At 42.6% G+C, this 17542-nt stretch overlaps 1 protein-coding gene across 6 annotated transcripts in view; it reads left to right on the top strand.

The window, feature by feature from the left end:
- The window catches only part of LOC143808688 (cytochrome P450 2K1-like), a 79926-nt gene that overhangs the window by 21135 nt on the left and 41249 nt on the right, over window positions 1-17542 (top strand). For 2 of the 6 annotated variants that reach the window (XM_077291602.1, XM_077291603.1), the window contains exons 2-3: window positions 12541-12657; window positions 13021-13217. In XM_077291602.1, coding sequence (XP_077147717.1) covers window positions 13038-13217 — 180 coding nt within the window. In that variant the 5' untranslated portion in view covers window positions 12541-12657; window positions 13021-13037. Of the gene's footprint in view, window positions 1-12540; window positions 12664-12885; window positions 12935-13020; window positions 13218-17542 lie in introns of those variants that run through there. The other 4 variants (XM_077291604.1, XM_077291601.1, XM_077291605.1 and 1 more) reach the window with 3 other exon arrangements.

Here is a 17542-nt window from a genome sequence, read left to right as displayed (position 1 = left end):
AGCAGCCACCAGTTTCCTGCAGTGGCTGGGTGATCAGGTGTGTCTGCTATTCAGGAAACTTAATATTCACTGCTCTCCTAGAGTCCCTGGCGTGGGAAGCAGTGAATTTTTCTGCAGGTGCCCTCAGTGTGTGGGGGCACATGCCAGTGACATCATGCGCTGCTTACACACTGAAATCAGCTGCCGGCATCAGAACAGAACGCCACTCTGCGATGGAGCAGAGGGAATGTGAATTGTTTATTTTTTTATGTGTGCAGTGTGATTGGGGCCATGTATACCAGGATGGGGGGCATATATTCCAGAACGAGGGCATGTATACCAGGATGGGGATGTCAAAATATATACAGCAACCTTGCGGGGGTCGGTAGCGGACGGCACAACAAAGACACAATGAGATGGAAAAGGAGGGAAGAAGGCCCTATGTATAGGGGAACAAGGGAATGGTAACCTCCTGCTCAAACCTGAGCCTGACCCTGTACTCCGGTAATGCCCTAAGTGGGTCCTTTCCCCCACCGCCGTCAAGAACCTCAGCCCTCACTGTCACCTCACGCTGCCCTGGCTAGTGAACTGGCCGGCAAGGGCGCTAGCCTCACCACTGCAAATAGTTCAACACAGGGGACAGTGACAAACACGAGAAAGACAAGGTTAAAACACAACAGTTAGCTTCCAGACTCTGCTGCCAAGCTCCACACCACAGATAGCACAGAAACAGGACTCCAAAACTCCAGTAGTAGCTGACACCAGAGACCTGCAACTTCACAGCTGGTCTCCATAGAGAAACTCTATCACCAACAGTCAGCTGATGCATCTGGTGGCCATTTAAAGGGTGGTGAGAGTGGTTACCACCCACATGAGCTGACCCAGCAGTACTGCAGTTACACCAGATTGCCAGCAGGGAGGAACTGACATTAACCTCCGATGGTCCTGAAAAGAAAAAAAAATACATTTAAAACAGTGGAGCCAGAGCTGCCACAAATCCAAAAATGGATTGTGACGGGGGGCCATGTATACCTGGATGGGGGGCCATGTTTACCTGGATGGGGGTCATGTACACTGGGATGAGGGGCAATGTATACCAGGATGGAGGTCTTGGATACCTGGATGGGGGGCATGTATTCCTGGATGATGGAGTATAGCGTGGCACAACCGTGAGGTGCTCAAGTAGGTTACCAAAACCAATGTGCAGAAAATTAAAGAACTTGGCACTCAAGTTAGTATGTCATTGTAATAGGATTCTTTATTGTTGCAGTCTGTAATTGTTTTTGGTCTTATCTAGACCTTCTTCAGTCTGCGGGTAAACATAAAACAGTAAAGGACAAAATACATAAAGCAAAATACAAGTCCTCATAAAATAGAGAAGCAATATCAACATTTCATGATATAGCATAGTGACATAACAGATAAACGTACAGAACCCGTGATTATCCATAACAATAACAATAGAGATAAAGTAACAGGGAGTGGAGGAGAGAGGGAGACAGGAGGAGGAGCGAGGAGACCTACCCGACCGATTGTCACAGAAGGATTAAAGTGTAAAATTGTAAACACAGGATTGGAGTAATGGGCTCCTCCTAAACAGGAGGAATACGTATATATGGAGTTATTATAATATGAGAGACAGGTATATGTAAAAAGACAATAATGTATAACTACCTCAAGATGCTAGTAAAGTTCAATAAAGGAGTTGTTCCTGTCAGAATTCACATGTAAATAATAACTACAGTAAAAAAGAAATGCGAAAAAATGGAAAAAAATGGAAAAAAAGGCCAATACATGATTATGCCAATGCAGTCCGTAATATTTATAATATGAACATATGTGGCAGCTACCTGTAGCAATGATAGCTTACAGTAGACCTTATTCTCATTTGCACATGAGAACCAATGGAATGAAACTGAAAGGGAGAAGATACAGTTTAGATATTAGAAAAACACCATCTTGCGTTGAGCAGGGGGTTTGACACAATGACAAAAAAAAGTGGTTTGGTACCATGCTAGCCAGTTGAAAACCAATTGCTCTCAGCAGGAAAAACAAGACAATAAGAATGTAGTTATGATACGTTTTAGTGGCTAACAAAAAAAAGTGATGTTACATTGCAAGCTTTCGAGATTTCTTAGGTCTCCTCCTCAGGCATAGTACTGTATAACAAAGCATCTAAGGAAGCACAAACACACAACAAAGCAGAGGCATGGTATAATTAAATGGACATTTAAAAAAGCAAACAGACTGAGCTCAGAGAATGAATCCTTAATTGGATTATATTAGTGTTGTTAAAGTTTTATAGTCCCAATATCCATGTAAAGGCCCCGTCTCACAAAGCGAGATCGCTAGCGAGATCGCTGCTGAGTCACTAGTTTTGTGACGCAACAGCGACCTCAGTAGCGATCTCGCTATGTGTGACACGTACCAGCGATCAGGCCCCTGCTGCGAGATCGCTGGTCGTGTCGGAATGGCCTGGACCTTTTTTTGGTCGTTGAGGCCCCGCTGACATCGCTGAATCGGTGTGTGTGACACCGATCCAGCGATGTCTTCACTGGTAACCAGGGTAAACATCGGGTTACTAAGCGCAGGGCCGCGCTTAGTAACCCGATGTTTACCCTGGTTACCAGCGTAAATGTAAAAAAAAAAAAACCGTACATACTCACCATCTGATGTCCGTCAGGTCCCTTGCCGTCCGCTTCCCGCTCTGACTGACTGCCGGCCGTACAGTGAGAGCACAGCGCAGCGGTGACGTCACCGCTGCGCTCTGCTCTCACTGTACGGCGGCTCAGTCAGAGCAGGAAGCAGACGGCAAGGGACCTGATGGACACCGAAAGGCGAGTATGTAGTGTTTGTTTTTTTTGGTAACCAGGGTAAACATCGGGTTACTAAGCGCGGCCCTGCGCTTAGTAACCCGATGTTTACCCTGGTTACCCGGGTGCTGCAGGGGGACTTCGGCATCGTTGAAGACAGTTTCAATGATGCTGAAGTCGTTCCCCTGATCGTTGGTCGCTGGAAAGAGCTGTCTGTGTGACAGCTCCCCAGCGACCACACAACGACTTACCAACGATCACGGCCAGGTCGTATCGCTGGTCGTGATCGTTGGTAAATCGCTATGTGAGACGGGGCCTTAAGATCAGAGGTCTGGTGCCCTCACTGTCTCTGGAGCAGATTTCTCAGATTTTGTAGTATGTCATCCCATTTGTTTTCTTTGTTCTCAGAAGACTTGGTACCAGAGGAGATAGATACACGATTCTAACACCAAACTGTTTTGAAGGCTCCGCGAGTTGAGATGGAGACACTGTAGTGGTAGCAATATTTCACATGATGGACTAGATGTTTTATCTGCCATTGTGAGAAACCAGAAGCAGTTCAGCAAACACAGATGCACCATCTAAACAGTCAGGTTCAGTCAAATATAGACAGCTCCCAATCTCATAGACTTCTGGAACTACAAATTAGACCAGTTGCAAGATCTTGCCCAGATTGCTATGGGCAGGGGCGTAACTACCGCGTTCACCACTGCGACCGAGCCCGGCATATCAGGGGCCCAGTGGGTCAGATGCATGTCGACACCAGCAAAAGTTAAAATCAGTTGCCGTGCAGGAGATTCCTCCCATATGGCAACAGATAGACCTGCCCTCCAAGCAGTAGCGTAGCTACCGGGGGGGCAAAGTGGGTGGTGGCCCAGGGCCCTGCACTCGGAGGGGGCCCACCCGGAGCTATGCTACTGTAACTGTATCGACATGCACAGCGCTACAATACAGCTATATTCTGCTGCAGAGCAGGGAGACATGATCTCCCTGCTCTGCTGCCGGCAGTCCCTGTGCAGCCCCTTAGGAGGTGGTAGGGGGCTTGTGCCAGCTGTGGGCCCCTCGCCTGTCATCGCAGGATCAGCTTGATGAGATAGGGTGCAATACGCTCCTTCTCGTCACCGACGTCACCGACGCCGACACTGACAGGGGATAGCGATGACATAAGTAACTGGCTCCCACTGTCAGGAGATGAGTGGGTGCTCAGAGCACCGCAGGAACAAGGAGGAAGAAAGGTGAGTATTTTTTTTTTATCGAGTGCATCATACTATAGAGGCTGACTAATGGGGGTGCATTATATTGTACTGGCTGCCTAATGGGGGTGCATTATATTGTACTGGCTGCCTAATGGGGGTGCATTAAACTGTACTGGCTGCCTAATGGGGGTGTATTATACTATATAGGCTGCCTAATGGGGGTGCATTATATTGTACTGGCTGCCTAATAGGAGTGCATTATACTATACAGGCTGACTAATGGGGGTGAATTATACTATACTGGCTGCCTAATGGGGGTGTATTATACTATACAGGCTGCCTAATGGGGGTGCATTATACTGTACTGGCTGCCTAATCTGGGTGCTTTATACTATACAGGCTGCCTAATGGGGGTGCATTATATTGTACTGGCTGCCTAATAGGAGTGCATTATACTATGCAGGCTGCCTAATGGGGGTGAATTATACTATACAGGCTGCCTAATGGGGGTGCATTATACTATACAGGCTGACTAATGGGGGTGAATTATACTATACAGGCTGCCTAATGGGGGTGAATTATACTATACAGGCTGCCTAATGGGGTGAATTATACTATACAGGCTGCCTAATGGGGGTGCATTATACTATACAGGCTGACTAATGGGGGTGAATTATACTATACAGGCTGCCTAATGGGGGTGCATTATACTATACAGGCTGCCTAATGGGGGTGCCTTATATTGTACTGGCTGCCTAATGGGGTGAATGATACTGTTCTGGCTGCCTAATGGGGTGCTTTATATACTATACAGGCTGCCTAATGGGGGTGCATTATACTATACAGGCTGCCTAATGGGAGTGCATTATACTATACAGGCTGTCTAATGGGGGTGCATTATATTGTTCTGGCTGCCTAATGGGGGTGCATTATACTGTACTGGCTGCCTAATGGGAGTGCTTTATACTATACAGGCTGCCTGATGGAGCTGCTTAATGGGGGTGCATTATACTATACAGACTGCCTAATGAGGGTGCATTATACTATGCAGACTCCCTAATGGGGATGCATTATACTAAACAGGCTGCCTAATGGGGGTGCATTATACTATACAGGCTGCCTAATGGGGGTGCATTATACTATGCAGGCTGCCTAATAATGGTGCATTATACTATACAGACTGCCTAATAGTGGTGCATTATACTATACAGGCTGCCTGATGGGGGTCCTTTATACTATAAAGACTGCCTAATGGGGATGCATTATACTATACAGACTGCCTAATGGTGGTGCATTATACAGTACTGGCTGCCTAACGGTGGAACATTATACTGTACTGGCTGCCTATGGGGAGTGCATTATACTGTATAGGACTATGGGGATTGCATTATACTATCCTGTTCTATGGGGGTACATTATACTGTACTGGCCTATGGGGAGTGCAATATACTATATAGGCCTATGGGGAATGTATTATACTATACAGGCTGCCTAATGAGGATGCATTATACGATAAAGACTGCCTAATGGGGATGCATTATACTATACAGACTGACTAATGGGGGTGCATTATACAGTACTGGCTGCCTAATGGGGGAGCATTATACTGTACTGGCTGCCTATGGGGAGTACATTATCCTGTACAGACCTATGGGGATTGCATTATGCTATACAGGTCTATGGGGGTATATCATACTGTACTGGCCTATGGTGAGTGAATTATACTATACAGGCCTATGGGGAATATGTACTAGGATGGGGCCCCGGATAGTTACACCACTGAGGTCAGACTATACAACATTGCAACAAAGCTATAGTGGGCAAAATAAATAGGGAAAATGTTGCATGGACAACATTTGGCATGGGGGCCCATAACTTTGTAGGTACACAACTGGCTATGGGTGTACTGTTATGTCCAGCTTCCAGTATCACGTCAGAAATGGTATTTAGCATGATTGATGGATTTGCCACACTAAAGCAGACCAGGTTATCCACCATGAGCATGGAAAGCCTAACGTTTCAATATTATTCAGTCACGGATCAGTGCATGCTGTCTTCAACAGCATTTTGCTGCCACCTGTGTTGATGGACATTACTCAGCAGAGAATATACTCTGTCCATCATGTCACCTATACTGTAGTGTATATATAACCAGTCAAGAATGGTGCACTCTATGTAGAGAAATGGTGCCCAAAGGCTGTTCATTAAATGGATTATCACATGAATCTGTGAATCACCTATGCTGTAGTACCACTGTTAAAAGGGTTAATATCACACATCTCCTTTCTTGCCCTGTTCAAGCTCTCTAACATGTTTCTTCTGTGACAGCCACTGCACAGTCATTTGACCCTAGAACGCATACCTGGGGCCTCGCAGGCCTGCCAGGTTACTTGTTTTCTATTTTCTGTAAAAGTACTTTTGTTAGAATTTTGAAACTCTAGGTAATCCTCAGGTATATAGTTGTTAGTAATTTCCAGTTATTCATATATTTTTATGTTACAGACATTTCGGTATAACAACCTTTTTTGGGACTACCCCATATTCACGCACCTGGAGTCTTTTAGGCCTGTACTAGGTTTACATGTGATACTCAGTCTTTTTGTCTGTATTGTTGCTGGGGAAGAACTTTTATGACTCTGCTATTGCTGGGAAGAGTGTGGATTCTGTATGACAACATGGTCTGATTTACTGTGGCAAAGAAGCTGATGCTCCAGTCCAGAAAGACCTATGTTCAGACATAGTAAAAACACTTGCTCTACCAATTTTCAATTCAGGAAAAAATATTACAATGGATAATTACTTTACCAATTTTGAAATGGCCAACTTTTTGCTTCAAAAGCAACTTACACTTGTTGGTACTATGAGGCCAAACCACCGCGAAATTCCTCCAATCATGAAGCACAATGCACAGCAAACAATCTACGAGAGTGTATTCGGTTTCTGCAATCAAGCAACAATGGTGTCTTATAAAGCCAAGAAAGAAAAATCCGTGATATTACTGAGTACAATGCATCATGATGGAAGTATTGACACCAATAACAGGAAAAAATAAACTGAAATCATACTGCATTATAATAAGACAAAAGGAGGCGTCGACAAGATGGAAGAAATGATTACTGAACATTCGTGTAAAAGGCAGACTAAACGTTGGCCTGTTGCCCTTTTCTCCAATATCCTTGATGTGTCAGCCCTCAATAGCTACATTGTTTATTGTCAAACTAATCCAGAATTCCATGCCAACAGGAAAGACAACAGACGTCTATTTTTGACAGAACTTTGTTATGAACTTTTGATGCCTACTATGATGGAGAGAAGCAGCATGATATGCTTATCAAGGCAAATTACGCAGGCAATGATCCGACGTGGAATACGCTTTCTGGAACATCCAGAGCAAAGAGAAAAAAAAAGAAAGCGCTGCTATATTTGTCCAGCAAAGAAGGAAAGAAAATCGGAGCATTTCTGTTCTACTTGCGGACAAAATGTATGCAAGGAACATTCAGCCGAAAAAATAATATGCGAGAATTGTCGGGGGAATATGTAAAGTTACAAATAAATATTCCTGCACCAAGTTTGCTACAAGCAAAAAATGTTTTCATAAAAAAATTGCATATAGAATGCCTATAATTGGCGTGCCCGTTTACTTACTTTTTTGTTGTTTTATGCACATAATTATGTTTTGAAATATACGCATCTTAGGCTGTGTTCCCAGTAGCGCTGGGGTTCGCCAGAAGGGGATCCATAATGGATCTGACCTCCTGGTAACTCCAGCTAAGGCTGCCGGAATGGCGGGATTCCACCAGCCTTACCTGGGGTCACCAGGAGGTCAGATCTATTACGGATCCCCTCCTGGCGGACCCCAGCGCTAGTTGGAATGCATCCTTACCTTGCAATTGTAAATAAAATTTGGAAAAGTATTTTTATTTGAGTTATTCCTTGTTATTTGCACACAGGCCTAAATGGCCCCAGGTGCGTGAATATGGGGTAGTCCCAAAAAAAGGTTGTTATACCGAAATGCCTATGACATAAAAATATATGAACAACTGGAAATTACTAACAACTATATACCTGAGGAATACCTAGAGTTTAAAAATTCTAACTAAAGTAATTTTACAGAAAATAGAAAACAAATAACCTGGCAGTCCTGCGAGGCCCCAGGTATGCATCCGCCAGCCTTAGCTGGGGTCACCAGGAGGTCAGATCCATTACAGAATCCCGTCCTGGCGGACCCCTGCGCTGGTGGGAATGAATCCTTACTTTGCAATTAACTTTGAAAAGTATTTTTATTTCAGTTATTCCATGATAATTGTAAACAGGCCTAAAAGGCCCCAGGTGCGTGAATGTGTAGATTTCTATGGGTATGCGTTCTAGGGTTAAGCCACACATCTCTGTGCTGTCCACTGTATTTTATAGTGCTTGAGCGTACTTCAGCTGTTGGGGTCTAGACGGCCACATATCTACTTGCCTGCCCTAACTCTCTACCAAGGTACTCATGCCACAGCCACTGCACAGCCATTACAGCCACACATTTCCTGACTGCCTGTAATGTTCCATACCACTAGACAGTACTACTGATGCTGAGATACCGAGGTACTCTCTCAAGAGTACACAAACATGAAAAAGCTCCCAAAATAAGGCTAATATTTAAAAAGGCTTGGTGACAAAAAGTCATAACTTATTCACTTTGAAAACAGTAGTCCTGGTTGTCTCTAAAAAAATGATAATTTTTTGGATGGTTTGATAAAAAGGCTTTGTAATTGCCTTATCATTTTGTGATTAGCAAACCAGTTATGGACCCTAATGAAGAAATCAACTTTCAATCCCAGTTTTGAAACAACAACTTATTCACATTGAAAACAGTACACCTGTTTTATCTTCTTCATTAAAAGGAATAATTTTTGGGCAGCCTGCGAAAAAGCTATTGAGTTTTCATTTAGTGAGCTTCTACGCTCTTGATACCCTCCAAAACAGGGATACGTTTTGCACTCAACGGTGTTTAAATGCCACAACTTCTTCTGTTTGCACTGCCTATGTATAGACAACAGCAATGTATGCATCTGCCCCCCAAAATTGATTATTTTTGGACCGTTTATACAGTATAACTAGCCTACAAAATCATAAACTACTAAGTGTGGTAAAACAGGCTGCTGTTTACCCAGTACACTGAGTTGCAAGTGAGGCAACTAGGTCATGTGATAGTCCGATATCAGTAAAGCAAATATCTTCACGTAACATGATAGTTATGTCATCATAATTCACAGCGCTTTGCAAACATCATATTCAGTGTTCTCCAAATGAAGTGCCAAATCGAAATTCCTTATCAGTGTGGGAGGAAATGTACACACACTAGAGGAGAACATATAAACTCCTTGCAGATGTTGTACTTTTTATGATTAGAAGTCAGGGTTCCAGCAACAGTGCTAAGCACTGAGCCACCCTGCTGCAACCGTATAAAATAATTGTTCACAAGGGCTAAAGAGTAGCCACATCGAAGGAGTCTGTAAGCCAATACCTGAAGGAGAAGAGGCTTGATGCCTCAGACACAAGAAGAAGACTGGTGCCTGGGTGTGAGACACTGTGACGTAGTAAAAGTCTCACTAAATCTAGTAGAAGACATTGCTGCACAGTCCTTCAGACATACTGCAGGTTGATCCCTTTAATATTTATGTGATGGTATTCTCCCTTTTTTTGTTCAAAGAGAGGAGCTGTAAACAGCACTAAGAGGCTGTGATTAGGTATTTTGGTTCCCTTGGCAGACAAGGTGCAAATGGTGCCTACCTCATGTACAACAATGAGATCTGAAATCATATGAACTAAAGGCCTATTTAGACTATCTGATAATTGAAAAACAAGCATTTATAAGAGCGCTCATTTCTGATAACTGGCTGGTTTACACAATCTGTTTACACCTAACAATAATTAAAAATGAGAATTGGCAGAGTGTATTCCCGTTGAGTTTTTTTTTTTTAGCAAAAACTGAACCTAAACGCTTTCAAATCCTCCTGAAAAACTCCAAAGTCCTCATGAATGGGGAGTTTTTGTTTAGTTTCTTATAGAAAAAACTCAGCAAAAAGACACAGTGAACTCATCATACTGTAAATGCTTGTTTGTCAATAATCGGCTCATCTAATTGGTCAGTAAGAGAACAATTATTTGACATATATCTGATCGACACTTGTTAATCCAATGAAATGGACATTCAGAATAAAGTGCACAAACACTGAGGCCCCATTTTATCAAATTGATGAGTACATAAATTGCAATGAAAAGCTGCAAAAGTTTTGTGCAACATGGAGTGGACTTTTGAGGTTTCAAAATGGGCCAAGCTGAGCATGAATAGTGGCGTGCTTATTTAATTCCTGATGGGCTGGGACATTTCTTAAGCCAGAAATATCACTCCAGTCTATGACGCACTCCACTTTTCAGATGCACCTGATCCATCAAGAACCATGCACCTCTTAATGAATCAGGTGCTTCTGATACCAACACGCCCTTCATCAAGATCGGCGTGAACAACACCGGTCTTGATGAGCCAGGGCCTATGTGCAACTGTCATTTCTTTATTTAAATATTCAATCCAGTAGATTTATTTGATAATTATTCAATCAAGCTAAAAAAACCTTAAAAAACTCTATTTTAAAGAAAACAAGCAGAACATAAGGACAATTGGATATTGTAAGGACTCATAGACTCAAGCGTAATATTTGGTTGAGTGCTGTTCATCGTTTTGATGGATAGCATTGACCCCCATTTTAATCATTGAGGCAGGGCCCTCTGATTTTATCCTTGGACCGATTCATGCGGAGAAAAAATTTTCAGCATGCAAAAGTTGTCTCTGATTAATCGGATGGCACTTGACCATTAATCTTTATGGATCCATGGAAAACGTCGGACTGCATTTGGATGACAACAGCATGTAGAAGATAGGGAAATGTTTTTATTTTCTCCACATCTGAGAAAATCAGATCAGGTTCTTATCGCCGCTATTCAAACTATGATCAGATTGAGATTTGCACAATTAGACCAGCTTTCTCAGATGACCAAAAATTGATTGTAGCTAAAAAGGGTTTCGATGCCAGAGTCACTGCTGTTGCACCCGCTACACCACTTTCTGACATGAATCAGCACAGCTTTTACAGGATTGTGAATATCTGTGAAACTAATTTTATCAGTAAACACTGCACTGACATTATAAGCTTTGAAAGCTGCACTGACTTACATTAATGGCGCAAGTTGGCGCACTTTGCATCTCGGTTGTTGGTCTTGCCCTCTATTGGACAATCCATTGTGTTTGCTCCCAATTTACTTAAATTAAAAAAATCTTACTTACAGTACGTCCCAGACCTGCACCGCTCCTCCGCTACGAGCCCTATGTTCTCCTGCAATCTTCTGACATTCTTTATGCCTCTTGTTCATTGTAGACAATTAGGCCACATTCACACGTTGAGCATTTGATGAGGTTTTTTACATCAGTATTTATAATTTAAATACAGAAGTGCAACAATGAGAGGAAAAGTGTAACACAAATGTGCACTTCATCTGCATCCTTTGCCCACTCCTGACTTTGTTTTGCATACATTAAGATAACAAAAACTCACGGAATACTCAATGTGTGAACGTGGTCTTAGAGTAGTATTTGACGCCTCTGGTGACAGTGCTTGAAGCAGAGGAGCATACACACATGTACAAATATGCACACTGACAACAAATAGCCTAGATACACAAACTTATTTATACAGGATAGTAGGAGGGGAAGCTTAGGTAATGCAAAAATTCAGCAGCTTCCTCAGTGGCACCGTCCAAACAGACACCCTCCCTCGTCCTTTCCTTTTCTGTAGGGACTGTATAAAAGAGCAGGAAGAAGCTGTTCCAGGGCGGACAGAAGCCACTTCTGTTATATTAACTAAGAAAGCACACACAGGTTTTAGACCACGGCTTGTTTCATAGCTTTGTTTGCTCAATGTTGGCCTGTCTCTACCTTTACCTCGTCCTCCTCACAGGAGTTCGATGAGGGACAAAAGGAACTCAGGCCACAGTGATAGCTTCCACCAGTCTGTTGCGGGAAGTGTTCCATGGCCAGTGTTCTCCTGCCTTGCATTCCCTCTTTTATAAGCAAAGCAGCCATATTACAGCCTGAGAAAAAGTATTCAAAACTGTAAGGAAACTGAACCCCACACCATGTAATTTAAGGTGGCACCCATGGCGGTCACCTACCACTTGTCTCAGCCATGCTAAGAGCTTGTGCTAAGAGGCTGTGGAAGTAATGCCGAAACTATCACAATGTGGACATGCAGCTCCAGTTGCAGATTTTGTGCCTGTCCTTATTAGAAATGAACAAATCTGGCACTGACAAAATTTAAATTCACCAGATATGTTCCAATTCCACTTATAAACACACATTTTTTCAATGCAAATTGAATGTGTCCCGATTGCTGGAAAAATATATTTTAAAAATATATTGTACTCACCTGTCACCTGTCCCACAACCACAGCACTTTTCATAGTCCTCTGCTGGTTTAATTCCATTTTTTCTCTTCACTCTTTTGCCATTCCAGAGATGACTAAGTCAAATGTGAGGACTAGTCAATGCGGTAAGCGCTGAAGAGAAGAAGACTCAAGCTATTGGGAGAGAACCAGTGGACGACTGGACAGGGAGCTGCAGTGCAAGACAGGTGAAGGTCGAGATGAACTTAATTTTTTTATTTTTTAACACTTGCACTAAAAATATTAAAAATCTACAATATGTGTAATTAAATTTCTGGGTAAACGTTGTAGCTAATTTAATTTGCTTCAAATTGTTCTGCTCATCTTTAGCCTTTGTCTACTTGTCCTCAGCTTTGTATATTTCAGCAGATGGCATCAAGAGGTTAAAGAGTTTTGCAAAGCATCATCTCTCTGTAACATACTGCAAGCCTATGAACAACCAAAATAACACATCATGCTGTCCTAGTGGGTTATATATAATGACAAACTCAGCAGATAATGCCAGCTACATACTCAATCATGTTTATATGTGTCTTTTTGTCTTTTTATAGAAACATCTCCTGGAGCCATGGATGTCTCGGATCCCATCACATTCTTTCTGTCTGTGGTTTTAATTATTTTTGGTGCCCTATTTTTCTTTGGACGACAAAAAAAAGCTAATAATCTGCCCCCTGGACCACGACCGCTACCAATCATTGGTAACTTGCATATTCTAGACCGGAGTAGACCATATCAGACATTGCATCAGGTAACATTCAGTTTTTATGACTTTATTATACTGAATTATTATTTTGTATCCCCAGAAAGCTTAAACGACAGGCTGCATACTGCACAGTTGTGTGAAACTATTTGCCCTTCCTGATTTCTTATACTTTTGCATGTTTGTCACACAAAAAAGGTTTTAGATCACCAAACAAATTTTACTATCAGACAAAGATAACACAAAATGCAATTTTTAAATGAAGGTCATTGTTATTACGGGAAAAAGAAATCCAAACCTATAGGGTCCTGTTTGAAAAGGGACCCCCCTTAAAACATAAATTAACTGTTTATCACATCTTTGGGAAGCTGAATTCAAATTACCTAGCAACATCATCATATCTAACAGACCGAACTTTCAGTGTCTCCCTCTCCCGTACCACCTCCTCACCTTGCCCCTTATCTGTCGGTGTCCCTCAAGGCTCAGTTCTGGGACCCCTAATTTTCTCCATCTACACCTTCAGCCTGAGACAGCTCATAGAATCCCACAGTTTGCAGCATCATCTCTACGCCGATGACACGCAGATCTACCTATCCGGACCTGACCTCACCTCCTTACTCACCAAAATCCTACATTGTCTGTGTGCTATCTCGGCCTTCTTTTCTGCTCGCTTTCTAAAACTGAACATGGACAAAACAGAATTCATCATCTTTCCCCCATCTCACTCTACCCCTTCACCTGACCTATCCATCAAGGTCAATGGCTGCTCACTTTCCACAGTCCCACATGCTCGCTGTCTTGGGGTGATCCTCGACTCTGCCCTCTCTTTCAAATCACGCATCCAAGCCCTTGCCGCCTCCTGCCATCTCAAACTCAAAAATATTTCCCGGATCAGCGCTTCCTCAACAGCAAAACCACAAAAACACTAGTGCACGCCCTTATCATCTGCAGCCTTGACTCCTGCAACTTCCTACTCTCTGGCCTCCCCTCTAGCACTCTGGCACCACTCCAATCCATTCTACACTCTGCTGCCCGACTAATCTACCTGTCTCCCCACTATTCCCCAGCCTCTCCCTTATGCCAAGCCCTTCACTGGCTTCCTATCGTCCAGAGACTCCAGTTCAAAACCCTTACTATAACATACAAAGCCATCCACAACCCTTCTCCTCCATACATCTGTGACATGGTCTCCTGGTACTCACAAGGTCTCCTTCTCTACTCCACTCTTATCTCTTCTTCCCACAACCGCATCCAACACTTCTCCCATGCTTCCCTCATACTCTGGAACTCTCTACCTCAACACATTAGACTCTCGCCTACCATAGAAACCTTCAAAAATAACCTGAAGACTCATCTCATCTAACAAGCCTACAGCCTGCAGTGATCCTCAACCTACTGAACTGCCGCACAACCAGCTCTACCCTCTCCTAGTGTATCCCATCTCCTGCAGACTGTGAACCCTCACGGCCAGGGTCCTCCCTCTTTCTGCACCTGTTGGTGCCTTGTTTTTTGCTCATGTCTATTGTATTTGTCTATATTTGCCCCCTTTTCACATGTAAAGCGCCATGGAATAAATGGTGCTATAAAAATGTATAATAATAATAACATCATGAAGGCCTGATTATTGCCATACCTCTTGTTAGTCAGAAAATCACTTAAATAGGACCTGCATGACAAAGTGACGTAGACCAAAACATTCTAAACAGGCAAGATATCATGTCGGAATACAAATAAATTCTGAAACAAATGCGAAACAAAGTAACTGAGACCTATCAGTCTGGAAAAAGTTATAAAGCTATTTTTCAAGCTTTGGGACTCAAGTGTACCACAATGAGAGCCTTGATGTACAAATGGCGAAAACATGGAACAGTGGTAAATTTTTCCAGGAGTGGTTGGCTAACCACAATTTTCCTAAAAGTGCAGCAACGACCCATGCAAGAGGTCACAAAAGACCCCATAACATCATCCAAAGAATTGCAGGCCTCAGTTGCCTCAGTTAAGGTCAGGACTCCACCAAAAGAAAAATATTGGGCAAAAATAGCCGGCATGACAGAGTTCCAAGACGAAAACCACTGCTAATGAATAAGAATGTAAAGACTCATCTCAGTTTTGCCAGAAAACATCTTGATGATCCCCTAAACTTTTGGGAAAATACTATGTTTATTGGCGCGGCAAAATTTGAACTTTTTGGAAGGTGTATGTCCCATTACATCTGGCCTAGAAGTAACATAACATTTCAGAAAAGGAACATCATTCCAACAGTAAAATATGGTGGTAGTAATCTGATGGTCTGGGGCTGTTTTGCTGCTTCAGGACCTAAAAGACTTGCTGTGGTAAATGGAACCATGATTTCTGCAGTCTACCAAAAAATACTGAAGGAGAATGTCCGGCCATCTGTTCGTGATCTCAAGCTGAAGCACACTTGGATTATGCAACAGGACAATAATCCAAAACACATCAGCAAGTCCACCACAGAATGGTTTAAGAAAAACAAAATTAAGACTTGGAGTATACTAGTCAAAATACTGACCTTAATCCAACTGAATTGCTGTTGCCTAACCTGAAAAGGTGGTTGATGCTGGAAAACCCTCCAATGTGGTTGAACTACAAAAATTCTGCAGAGAAGAGTGGACCAAAATTCCTCCAGAGTGTTGTAACAGACTCATTGGCAGTTATCGCAAATGCTGATTACAGTTGTTACTGCTAAGGTTGGCCCAACCAGTTATAAGGTTTAGGGGCAATCACTTTTTCCCTATAGGTTTGAATTTTTTCCCCGTTAATAATAAAAACCTTTGTTTTTAAACTGCATTTTGTGTTTACTTGTGTTCTCTTTGTCTAATATTTACATTTGTTTGATGATCTGAAACATTAAATTGTGACAAGCACAACAATTTTTAAAGGGAATCTGTCAGTAGGATCAACCTTCCTTACCTATCTATATGAGCATGTAGATCAAAGAAAGTTAAACAAAATGATAATATTTGTGATATGATCTCTTTCTACATAGCAAAACATGTTTTTTTCTGCGTAAATTAACTCTTAAGATCTAGGGGTCAGACATAGATCTCTCGTGAATCTGCCTCCAGAGCTTATTTTAAGGGCTCATTCAGACATCTGTTCCAATCAGATGGAGCACTTGCCTCTAATGCATGGACTGTTTATTAGTCTCCCAACCCATGCGTAACAGCCTCATACATTTCTATGAAGCTGTCAAGCTTGGGTCAGGATAACCATGGCCAGTCTTTGCATTGCGGTCCAATCTCAGACGAATTTGCATGGACATCTGAATAAGTCTTAAACAAAAGGGGGTGCTACCAGTAGGAGAAAAATAGATTAGCAGAGCCGACTGGCAGTCATTACATGCCTCATACTGGTAATGTCCCAGGGGTGAACACAGTCAGCGGCATAATGATTGCAGTCACAGAGGGTCCATGTTCGACCGTGCCTCCGTGACGGCTACAGAAGAGGATGCCGCACATCATGGGAGTGGAGGAAGGTGAGAAGAATGTTTTTTTATGCAGAGGTAAAATGTGGGACATATATACCAGAAAGAGATCCAGGATGGGTGACATATACGTATACAAGGGAAGGGTTTCAGATGGGGAACATGTATGCCAGGATGGAGGGACATATAACAGGATTTGGGATATATACACCAGGAAGGGCCCAGGATGAAGGACATATTATCCAGGAAGGGGTCCAGAATGGGAGATATTTATATCCAGAATTAAATCCAGAAAATCACATTGTTTGATTTTTACCTAATTAATTTGCATTTTATTGCATGAAATAAATATTTGATACAATAGAAAAACTGAACTTAATGTTTGGTCCAGAAACCTTTGGTTGCAATTACAGAGGTAAGAAGTTTCCTGTAGTTCTTGACCAAGTTTGCACACACTGCAGCAGTGATTTTGGTCCATGTCTCTATAGAGATCATCTTCAGCTCTTTCATGTTTCAAGGCTGTTGTTCGGCAACATTGAGTTTCAGCTCACTCCAAAGATTTTCTATTGGGTTCAGGTCTGGAGGTTGGCTAGGCCACTCCAGGACATTGACATGCTTCTTACAGAGTCACTCCTTAGTTGCCCTGTCTCTGTGTTTCAGGTCATTGTTATTCTGAAAGACTCAGCCATGACCCATCTTCAATGCTCTTACTAAGGGAAGGAGGTTGTTTGACAAAAATCTTGTGATACTTGACCCCATCCATCCTCCCTTCAATATGGTGCAGTTGTCCTATCCCCTTTGCAGAAAGGCATCCCCAAAATATGATATTCCAACCACCATGTTTCACAGTCTGCATGGTGTTCTTGGGGTTGTACTCATTCTTCTTCTTCTTCCGAAAACGGCGAGTGGAGTTGATAACCAAAAAGCT

This window comes from Ranitomeya variabilis, chromosome 2, assembly GCF_051348905.1.
Source record: "Ranitomeya variabilis isolate aRanVar5 chromosome 2, aRanVar5.hap1, whole genome shotgun sequence".
NCBI lineage: Eukaryota > Metazoa > Chordata > Amphibia > Anura > Dendrobatidae > Ranitomeya > Ranitomeya variabilis.
The sequence above is the reverse complement of the archived record's forward strand: the minus strand, read 5'-3'. Positions and strand labels throughout refer to the sequence as shown.